This window comes from Cryptotermes secundus, unplaced genomic scaffold, assembly GCF_002891405.2.
Source record: "Cryptotermes secundus unplaced genomic scaffold, Csec_1.0 scaffold478, whole genome shotgun sequence".
NCBI lineage: Eukaryota > Metazoa > Arthropoda > Insecta > Blattodea > Kalotermitidae > Cryptotermes > Cryptotermes secundus.
The window spans coordinates 1,013,721-1,025,609 of NW_019721767.1; the positions used below are offsets into that span (position 1 = coordinate 1,013,721).

At 43.8% G+C, this 11,889-nt stretch overlaps 2 protein-coding genes across 3 annotated transcripts in view; one reads left to right on the plus strand and one right to left on the minus strand.

Moving 5' to 3' along the window:
• Positions 1–11,889, minus strand: part of LOC111875710 — a 59,133-nt gene that overhangs the window by 15,075 nt on the left and 32,169 nt on the right. The window lies entirely within an intron of this gene.
• The window catches only part of LOC111875711 (carbohydrate sulfotransferase 11), a 28,426-nt gene continuing 22,537 nt past the window's right edge, over positions 6,001–11,889 (plus strand). Inside the window, exon 1 of one of the 2 annotated variants that reach the window (XM_033750182.1) lies at positions 6,001–6,549. In XM_033750182.1, coding sequence (XP_033606073.1) covers positions 6,403–6,549 — 147 coding nt within the window. In that variant the 5' untranslated portion in view covers positions 6,001–6,402. The remainder of the gene's footprint in view (positions 6,550–11,889) is intronic. The other variant, XM_023872171.2, reaches the window with a different exon arrangement.

An 11,889-nucleotide genomic window follows, 5' to 3' on the forward strand; every position in this document is an offset into this window, starting at 1 on the left:
GTCAGTATTTCTTTTGTTTTCTGACCTAATACATGACCTGTTACTGAAAAGCATACTACAAGTCGTAGAAAATGTACCAGCATACCACTTCTTTAGTCTTTTTCATTTATAATAGGAATACAGTACAAGGGAACCTTATCGATTGTAACAGTTTTTCTTGGGAAATCCACAGAGCGTGTACTATTTTAAAACAATGTCTCATTGATTCTCCTGCAAAGGTATGGACTTCCTTCCTGCTTACGTGACTAAGGAGGTGGCCCATCCTGCTCCAGAAGCACAAGATGCACTTATTTATGTACGCTGCTATCGTCGCCATAATTGCGCAAGCCCCTTCCTTGACAATCCTTCACATCGCTCTCAGTGGTTCTTCCTGTCATTGTTCCTGTCAATGAAATGCAGGAAAACGACTGGCCACTCAACTAAACAGCAGAATTTGAAGGTCTTCAGTTATATTGTGCGTTAGTGGAACTCTACATAAAGTGGAAGTATAAACTTAATATCCAACCGTCCTAGGTTTCGTTTCAGCATCACTTAAGCAATAACTAACTACATGCAGTAAGGGTCCTCAAAGCTAATCGAACATTTGTTGGTCTTTTACGGAATTCGAAAGTTAATTGCAGCATTCACAAGAGCCCACCACAGAATCCTGTCCTGAGCCAGATGAAACCAGTCCATATCCTATTTCTGCAACATTCATGTTAATGTCATCCATCCTTGTACACTTAGTCTCCCAAGAGTTCTCTCCCCTTCAGGTTTCCTGATTGCAATTTTGTAGGCACTTCTTAATCTTTCCCATGCACGCTACATCTCCGCCCATAAGCATTTAAGACATTGTGAAATTTGATAGGGAAGTTCTACACTAAACGTTCCTCAGTGTGGCAATATTAGTGATATCGTGTTCAGTTCTGTTTTATCTAACCGGGCTGTGCTGCTGTCTCTCTGTTGGGCTAAAGAGTAGCTGTCTCGATAGTTTTCACGGTTCCTTATACTCGTATTTACTATATTGTGACACGACTCCTGAGGCAGGAATAGCGAAGCCAGGGAATATGTCCGTTGCTAGGCAACGGCTCGGTAAGCACATTTCCGGACAAATAGAGGAACTGGTGGAATCGTTGCTTTCTTTGAGGTGCTCTAATATGTTACGACCTAGGCTGTCTAACAACATCCACGCAGGTGGTTGTGTTCCGGCCGCCACCTTGGTGGCTCCCGGCAGGAGGGTCTGATTGAGGGGCTCGCTGAGTATCCTATTGCCTCCCACTAGAAGCTGCTGTTTGATATCTCGGTCTCTTATCCCGTCGACGATTCTATAGCCTACTTCCTTATGAATGTGTCTTAGGCCCTAAGATACCGCGGTTGTCAGAGATCGAGCATCGCGGGACTAAGCAGTCACTACTTGTGGTTATAGTAATACGAGTTCAATAAATTCAGTATTCAATCCGAACCCTGTGACTTGTGGCCTGAAGCTGAGAAGAATAAGAAGCCGATTCGGGAAACCAGCTATCCTGAGGGCTTCGAGTTTTTCGGCTTTAGGCAAATTCGCTTAAGTCTCGACTAATTCCTTCCACATCCTTTCCTGCGCGACATTAACCAGTATCCTGATTATTCGATGCTGACGTCGCAAAATATTCCACAAAAAGGCCAAGGTTTCATTCCCGGCAAGTCTAAGAACTTTTCTTTCCGCACCACGTCCAGACTGGCTCTGGGGCCCATCCAACGTCCTATCCATTAGGCACGACGGAGTGTGTGGCTGACATGATACATTCATCTAGTGTCGAAATGCAGAGCGCATGGAGCTTAAATTCCACTCCCCTAGGCTCCTTCATGGTGTGGTGTTTTATTAAAAAATAAAACACAGATAAACATTGGGTTATAAAAGTGTGACATCTTCTGTAGGCTTACATATAACTTCTAAGGGCCCCCATACACACACAGTTTGGCCTCCAGTTCGGCCTGCACAGTTGAAGACTGAAAGGCAAAACTGACGTGTGTGGTGCGGCCGGCCGGCCAATCGTTTGGACTGTTGGCCTGTGGGAAACCCGTCAGTCCGTCAGTTCTGCCTGCAGGACCGTAGCACGTGACGTGTGTGACTCAACATTATAGGCTGGAAGACCGTGATTGTGGCATGAAGCCTGCCGGTTTATCTGCGGTGTATGGGGAGCAAAGGGAGGGGGTAAACTGTCACAGTTTTGTCTGTAAGGTCGATCGGAAGGCCAAACTGTGTGTGTGTGTGTATGGGGGGCCTGAGGTACGATATTACAAGCCAGGCAGGTCTCTTAACTGCCTTCTCACACGTGACGTACATTTCAGACTTCCTCTAGACATGCGGGGACAACGAGAAGAGATTTCCTGCTGAAAATTTAGATGCCTGTTCGGTCGGTTTTCTGAGAATGCTGACTTGCCATTCAGCTTCGTGCCTCTTCAGATTGGGAATTCGCCAACTGTTAATAAAATCCGAAGCTTATTATAGGAAACTATCATCAATCAGCTCCATTCATGCCACTTTCCTCAAAACATTTCCAAAGATCCATCTCTATATTATGCCTCCATTTCAGACACGCGCTTTCCAGGACGTTCTCCACAAGAATGCTTCATGCACGACTATTCATGGTTTCAGAATTCATTATAAAACACAAGAGGATAACGCGAATAATTCATTAAAGCTGAACTGTATAGAACACACACATGCCAGCACATACGTGTTTGTGGTGTGTGTGGGGGGGGGCGCCGTGCCCAACATGGGGTAGTTATAAGCATATTCCGATAAAATTCAAACTCCTGTTCATGCAACAAGCAGAATGATAGGGACAAAATAATATTTTACTGGATAAATATTTACTGTGGGGGCACGCGGTAGCGTAGTTGGTTGAGGCATTATGCTACAAACCGGGAGGTCGTGGGGTCGAATCCCGATGAGGTGGACATTTTTTTTAATTCATTCAATCCTTCCAGTCGCACTATGGCTTCGGGGGCGATTCAGCCTCTAACAGAAATGAGTACCAGGAATATTCCTGGGAGTAAAGGGCGGCCCGTACGTAAGGCTGACAATCTCACCGCCATCTGTGAGCCGACCGTCTATAAAATGTGGGAGCCTCAACATCTCACAACCTTATGGATCTTCATGGCCTGTTACAGGGATAACATTACATTTTTTAATGTTTACTGTGTTTTCAATTAACTAAAATTCCATGGTTGCAGCTGACAACAGCTCATCTTATCAAAACATTTCCCTCCTTTCATGGATTCGAAAGCCAGACGTTAAGCGAAAAAACATTTAAGAAGAATGAAGGATCTGAGATTCTCGCAGCAGTGATTATGAAGAGTTCTATCTTCTGCGATATAACGCCGTGTAGTCCGCTGAATGTAAAGAACAGCCGTTTCGGCAAGTCGATTGTTCTGTTTGACATCTACTTTCAAGCCAATTTCTTGCTTCGTTTATTCTTCGACCCTGAAGATGGAGGAGATATGTTTTTCCGAAACGTCTGTTGACTACACGGCGTTATAATTCAGGAAATAGAAATCTTCAAGAATAGAAACGGCAGAAATGCGTTTCCTTAGGGCAGGCGCTCGGCTGAGAAAGATGGGCTCGTAAACTTGATGAAGAAAACTAATTGGGGATCTGGGAATAGCAAACAGCCTATCAACGCAGTGAAAATATTGTGGCATATCCTCTGAGAACTGTAACAGCTTAATCAGAAGTCCGTTACTAGGTTACGGCACAATAAACACCACATAGGCGCAGAGGTTATATCTGGAGAATACAAACACAGCGAAGTCAGTCAAGAGTCGAGCAGTGTTCCAGCTCGCAGGCAGGGAGGCCGAGACAGTCGCCCATTGTCGACCGTTGCATAGCAACATCTAGTTAGTTGTGAGACAGATGCCAGCCAGCAAGGAGCTAGGAGCCGCCTGCCACCGAAGACGTGAGCAGAAGAACGCCCAATGTTGGAAGGCGTTACCCGGCAGCGTAGTGAAGACCGTGACTGCAAACACTAGCCTGTGCGTGACAGTGATTAGTGAAGTATAGACACGAATCAGGGGTCTTGAGACAGACGTTAGGGAGTGCGGTTCGTGAGCCGCAAGGGCATGAATAATAACGCTTGTTACAAGACTGTAACCGGGCAACGACTAGTGGAGGCTGTAACAAGCTGAGAAGACTAATGAGGGTTATAGGGATTTGTGCAGCGCAATAGTTACTTCTAATTTCGAGTTTTAAGTTTGCAATATATTCAAAAACCAACCCAAACCCCGTCTATAGTCACTTATCCCATGATAATATCAAAAGAAAATGATTAGAATGTTCGGAAACAATGCTTGAAAATCTTTTTTCCAAAGCTGCTACGTCAATATAAACGGAATGGTAGTTGCTAGAGACATCAAAGATTTTTAATCTTTGTAATCGAATGGAACAACAGTTTTATTCGTGACGATGGCAACACGCTCAAACGTACGAGTTAGACATTGTTATCATCCATGCAATGAACCAGGTTCGATTCCAGGATGGGCGATGTGGAATTCATAGTGGACGAAGTTGTATTGGGGCAGATTTTTTTTCCTGGCAGTTTCATCATACCAACCATAATTCCATCAACAATCCATATAAAATTACCACCCCTGGTGTGCGAAACAGGCCCGACTAGCCATCATACGCCGCCTTGGTCCAAGCTTGGAGGGCTTCACCTCTAACGCGGTACTTAGTCCAGAAAGATTTCAGGGCTACGGGATGCACGACCAAAATTCGATGCCCGGCAGAGTAATTGCAAATTTTCTCCTACACCTAAAATCGCCCTAGGACTCAGTCTCCTACATAATGGGAACCGGAAGCAGATAATTCAGAGCGTGAGCTCACCACAGGGCCAACTCCTAGCACATATGGGCGTTATGGGATATGGATGGTGAACCAATGCCAGATTTACAGGAATAAAGCGGCGCCAACAGTCCTCGTTGCTCCAGTACCAAGTGAATATCTGCTGATGCATATTATCACAAATTTTCAATTCTTAACTTCTCCTTGGCTTTGGCAGCAACACAACCGACACTCAATTTTTCGTTTGAGACGGGTTTTAGCTTACTTTCTTTATTTTGGAAAAAAGTAGGGTTATGAGATCACTTTGCCGTCTGTGTCCCCCCCCCAATAAACTAGAATAGTGGAGTCAGGGGAGACGGCTGTTGCTAGGCAAAGGCTCCGCAAACACGTTCCAGTTGCAACGAATACTCAAGCAACAATAGATGAACTGCTGGATACGGTGTTTTATATGCGGTCCGTACCGAAGGCAACCCTAGGTCAGTCGTTCGGATTGCTGTTGGCCCTCTCCAAGCACATTAATTCTTGGTTTCGAATCCAGTCGGGACCCATGACTGTATTTCTCTTTTCAAGAATTTTGAGTGTTTAAATATATAAACATATCATGGGAAACCAGTTGAGCGCAGCTCCCACATTCACAACCTCCTTTCGAGCTGTTATCAGACTAAGAGCATTGGTACACATTTCTTGGTTTTACAGATGCGCATTAAATGTCTTGCCCATGTGCACTTTTCAAATTGACAGCTTCATGCTGCAGTGTAGTTGGCCCGGTTAGCATTCTCGCATCGCACACGGAGAGTATGGGTTCGTGCCCCTTTTGCTAAACCGGCTATTCCTGTAGTTTCCTTCAATTCATCCAAGCAGATAATGGGACAGTGCCATAAATTATGTTAATATCGATCCGTATCACATCCTAATTCAGCATTCATAACCATTCTCTCACACAAAACAAGAAAACAATTCCATTCATCTTGTTTCTTTATTCCTACATTTCTTTCTCTCTCCCCATCCTGCCGTTCTCCTTCTCTCTTCCCATTCTACTATTCTTCTTTATCTCCTCTTCCTATTATTTGTTTCCTTCCCTTCCCTTCCTACAATTCATTCTTTTTCCCCTCTCTCCATCCCGCCTTTCTTCTTTTCTCTCCCCTGTTAACCTTCCTTCTTTATTCCCTTGTTTCTCTCTTTCCGCCTTCCTACAATTCTTTTCCTCATTTTTCCCCATTCTGTCATTTTCTCCTTTTTGTCTCCTCCACCTTTCAATACTTATTTTTCCTTCTATCTTTTCCTTTAGATTAGTGGCACTAGGAGGCTCTAATACTGCATGACCTGTGCTGCAGTAAAGCCATACACATGCGCAATGAGTAGCGTCAATCGACCGGCGTGAGGAAACGCAAGCTATTTGGTGCAGTGTCACGGGGCTGGCTGTGACAGCGGGCAACTGTCATGTAGGCTGTGCATCATCACGTGGTTGAGGTACCCTCAAGAACATTGCTCAATGGACCCGAGGCCTTCTAGATCCCACAAGCAGCAATAGCAATCAATTATCTGTAATAACGTCTTCCATTCTGTGTGTCCGAGCCATTTGTCAGAATCGGGTTTTTGTTATGAGACCGCCGCGATATTGTCGTTTTCTTCGGCGCTGTGTCTTCCTTGTGGTGGGAATCACTATTGTCCCCGCGGTGTTCATGATCCTCGCCGGCAGTGAAGCGGGGGTCGGCCGTCTGCACCACCAGTCCGCCTCGCAACACAAGGTAACCTAAACTACACGTATATCACTCCATGAAGCATATTTCTTGAGAGAGGCTGCTCAACAAATTTCGTCTCCCTTACGAAACGCAGGGTTCACTACTGTCTTCACATGATTCCGCCACTACACCCCCTCGGGAGCCAGTCCACACCCTCGCACATTATTTCTTTAGGATACATTTTAATAGTACACTCCCATTTATGCCAGGGTCGTCCAAGCGGTCTCTTTCTTCCAGGTCTTCCGAGTTCTTCAACTACACCATGCGTGGTACATACACCGTTCTCCTTGATAAGATTACTATAATCATATTTCGTTAATAGTACAATGTATGACGCCCGCGTTATGGCGTATGTAATGTTCTTTATCTTCCTCTCTTAGGATGAAACCTAAGACATAAGTTTCAAACCCATACAAAAATAACAGGTAAAGTAAGCTTTTTAAACGGCATATTGCAAAAGATTCTAAACTAACTGGCAGCAAGCACTCCCTGACTTCAATCTGTGCATGTCTGCTCTGTGAATGTGATTCTGAGGTGTTACTGTGGCTCTCAACTATAAAAAATTCCCACAATTACCAAAAAATGTAGACTGCCACACTACTAAGGGGTTTTTGCATGAATACTATGTATCAAACGCATGATAGTGAGATTCTCTGTGTCCATGGTTCCTTTTTATTTCATCCAAAACTACGTTCCAGATTTCGACAAAATCTTGTATTCCGAGATAAGCACTAATTACATTTTGTTCCGAATTTAGACAATTATAAGCTCATACCTAATGATGAACTTCATACCTTGTACTCTTCGCTAAATTATAATCAGAACGACCAAGTCAAGGAGGATGAGATGGGCAGGATATGTGGCACGTATGGGGTAGAAGGACTTGCATACAGGATATTGGTGGGAAAATGAAAGAGACCACTAGGAAAACCTAGACGTAGTTGGGAGGATAACATAACAAGAAGTTCTAGGATGAATAGCCTGCTTTCCTCTGATACAAGCACAGCACAGAAAACGAAAAAAAAAGGGGGGGGGGAAGAACCCAACCACACAGACAGCAAGGTGATCTAATAGACCTAATAAAATTATAAGGGGACAGACAGACAGCAAGGCGATATCATAAGCCTAATTATAATTTTTAAAAACAATGAAAGTAGTCTAAAAATGCATCTGAGAGAAATTGGATGGGGTGGCATGGACTGGATTGATCTGGCTCGGGATAGGGACCAGCGGAAAGCTCTTGTGAACAGAGTAATGAACCCTCGGGTTCCATAAGATGTTGGGAAATTTGTTATGTAGCTAAGGGACTGGAGGCTTCTCAAGGACTTAGCTCCATGGCGTTAATAGTTATAAGCTCATATCTTATATGAAGCTGAAATTGAACTTCATAAATTTACCAAAACTGTGAAGAAAGTCGTCTTCTGGGTTTAGGCACCGTGTATTCTTCGTTTTGGCCGACGTTTCGGAGGAACGTAGCGCCTCCATCTTCAGAGCATTTGAATGGCTTGGAATGCGGAGAGCAGTAGCTGTAGCTACTGTAGCCGAAACGTCGGCCAAAACGAAGAATACACGGTGCCTAAACCCAGAAGACGACTTTCTTCATTGTCATCGCCGTGAAAACCTCAAAACTTACATTACCAAAACTGTCTTTGCGTAAAAAGGTAATGGGACTCTATTACGTGAGATACAGACGTAACTCAGATCACTTTCCGATATGGAGCTTATTCATCGAAATCCTAAGGAAGCGTTAGCTATTTATATCTCCGTGTAGTGTAACACCTTCGCTGTCAATAAAGTCAGTCAGCAACAAAATTTATGATTATGCAGCGATGCGTCTTTGTATAATATTATTATTCCTGGAGGGATTAATAAAACATGAAGAAATAAAAAACCTCTGTCGTAAAATCCGGGCTTCCTGCAGAAATTCCAACTTTACTAAAAGGTTTTAGAAAAAGCATTTTCTCACGTTTTGATAAAAACACGTCACCTTACCAGAAGATTCTTCATTCGTTGCGGTTTATATAGCTCGCAGTATGCAGCGCCGACTGGTAAGACAAATAACAATCATGAATTGTAAGGAATATGGATGGAAGCGTCGCCACATAATTAGATTATTATCCCGAAATTTGTCTGCAGGGACTTTGGAAACAACGAAACACTTTAGTGAGGACTGCCGATGTCCTGGCAGAGATTAGAACCTTATACCTCCAAAATATAAGTCAAAAGCGTTACCTCTTGAACCAACCTTTTCAACGAAATAAACTGAATCCCATTTACTGTTTGATTCAAAACTGGAGAATCCCGCCAACATGCACCAATTCTGCAGTGTTGCCAGTTCTACCAACATTCGACAATGCCACTTTGTCGACTACAAATTCCAGAAGATTGAGTTAAATACGAGAAATGTTTTAATTCCCTCGTCCTTTCAATTTTACTTTACAACATCCAAATCAGGCAGGCCGGTTTGTTTATATGGATACTTCTTAAGTAATATGAATGCCATGAATATCGCAAAAATTCTCATACGGAACAGTACAAATTTGCTCTTGAAGTAAACACAGATAAAGCTAAATGTATGAAGACGAGACGATACCAAAATTGGGCATGAAGTCCATGCAACATGTAGTTAATCATTTATGAATATTTCGAAACGTATCTTGTAACAGCAGTGACAAACACAAATGAGATTCATGATGAAATTATACTAATGTATACATTATATTCGAGACAGCGTCTGTTGTCTAGTGGATAGAGTTTTTGCCTACAAGTCTAGAGGTCCCGGGTTAGATTCCTGGCGCTGTCAGATTTTCTGAGAAGTAGTGGGTCCGGAACGGGGTCCACTCAGCCTCGTGAGGATAATTGAACTATTTCAAGGAAATAGCGGCTCCGGTCTAGAAAATCGAGATTAACGGCCGTGGGGATTCACTGCGCTGACCACGCGACACCCTCTAGCAGCAAAAATTGACGCTAACTTCGCCGACAAGCGGCGGTCGCTCGTTCGGTATAGTTCGCGTGCGGACTACACGCTACGGAGTTTTTTATACATCATGTTCTCACTGGTGCACTAGCAATATTTTGAACTCTGCAAAGTAGGCAGTACCTTCTGGTCTTCCTTCCCTCACATCTACTTAGAATACGTTTGCTTCTAGTAAACAAAACGATTCCTTATTGATATTCAATGAGATGTTTCATCGTTCTAGTTCTTTTGTTTGACATATCTACGCAACGGGCAACCGCCTGCATTATCAGTCCTCTTCCTGACGCATGTAGAAGAGAGGATGGGTCCAGAAGTGTACTGTTTGGTACAATAAATACTGTTACGACTGACTTCACGATGCTGAGTCCTTCTTGAGAAGGTGATAGCAATGCAGTTGTTCAATATATTCTCGATCGTTTATAGAATCCTACGGTTCATCATAGCATACAAACGGGCCCATCACTGGCCCATGTCTCAACCCGATAAATTCAGTCCAAACGATCATACCGTATTTCTTTAGGATCCATTTTAATGTTGTTCTCTATCTTAGCCCGAGTCTTCCAAGTGGCTTCCGGTTAAAATTTTGAAAACATTTCTTAACTCTATGCGTGTTACATGCCCCCCTATCTCATCTTCCTTCATTCGTAAGGTGGAGTAAGGCAAAGCTGTCCCTATGCTTAACTAATTAAGCACTACGCCATGAAGGCGTATGGGGGATTGGCTGTATAGAGCCACATTTTCTCGACCTCGGTATTTGTTGGAGGTGAGCGATCAGTTTCATGCCACGGCCGCTTTACCCCACCGGGATGGGCTCAAAAGCTAGTCTGGACGAAGTGGAGAAGCGAATACTCTTGCCTCCACCAGGACTCGGAACTCCGACTCCTCGGTCGTCCAGCCAGTAGCCAGTCGCCATACTGACTGAGCTATCCCGGCCCCTCCCCCTTCACTGGAACACTACTAATATGTGATAAGGAGTCTAAATTATAAAATCTTCTTAATACTCGACGAAATACCACAATATTCCTGTTAAAATACACTTTTGTCATAATGCACTCTGTCTCTCCAGCATATTCCAGTCGCAACCCCCACAATTTCATGTAAGAGAGTTCGAAATTTACTGTTCTACGTTTCTCAGTTCTATGTCGAGGCAATTAACAAGTGTCCGTCGCACCACATCGAGTATCATGGAAGAGCGACATCCGTTCGAATTCCTCGTAATTCTTCTGGGTAAGTTCGACGAGAAGAATGACGAAAGACAAACAATGTTTGTTTTCATCGTATTACAATTAAGGCAAAAGGAGGTTAAATTCCCAATATGGTCACAAGAAAGACGCGAACCCAGAAGCAAAGTAACATTCGAATTGGAAGCCGCTACCAAAGAACGTAACTGAGGACACTAGTCTGTGTGATCGTGATCAGCGAAGTGAAGTCACGAGCTGTAATATCCAACAGTCAATCTAAACTCCGCTTATTGTCAATTAAACGCGTAAAAATATTTGCATGTCTGAGAAAAGACACTAAAAACATGGCTTTATACTCGTCTGGTCCACAAAGTAAATACATTCCTGAAGCTGTAAATTCTTGTGTGGGCCATTTAATGACACCATCAGCACTAGACCATACAGTGTTGGACGGCAGGATGACTGAATTGGAAAGGATTTGGAAGGGAGCAGTCGCGGCCATATCGAGAGACTATGCCGCAATTTTGGGCACGAGGTAGCGTAGTTGGTTGAGGCACTATGCTACATGCCGGAAGGTCGCGGGTTTCATTCTCGATGAGGTCACTGGATTTTTCAATGACCTAACCCTTCCAGCCGCACTATGGCCTTGGGGTCAACTCAACCTCTAACAGAAATGAGTACCAGGAAGATTCCTGGGGGTAAAGAGCGGCTGGTGCGTAAAGCTGGCAACCTCACCGACATCTGTGAGCCGACCGTGCAGAAAATGTGGCAGTCTTGATGTTTCACAACAACATGGGCCTCCATCGCCTGTTACAGGGACAGCGTTACCGTTTTCTACCCCGCAATCTGCCTGGAAGGACTAAAACCACACAAAAAATTGAGTCAGGACATTCGGTGTCCTGGCTCGGCCTCGAACCAAACGCCTTCCGAAGTACAAGCCTAGAGTGGTACGTCTAGACCAATCTGTTCGGTATGAAGTGTACAGTCTGATACTGACTGCCGCAAAAACAAGTCTACAAGAATATAATATACACATCGACAAGAAATATATCTGCGTTACTAACAATAATAACCGTAGAATAACCTTACGTTGAAAAAAAAAATAGTATTTAAATGCCTGTTCTATCAAAATAAGGCAATGAAACTCCTGTTTAACTGTCAATCACGTGCCAACATATGGTCGCAGAA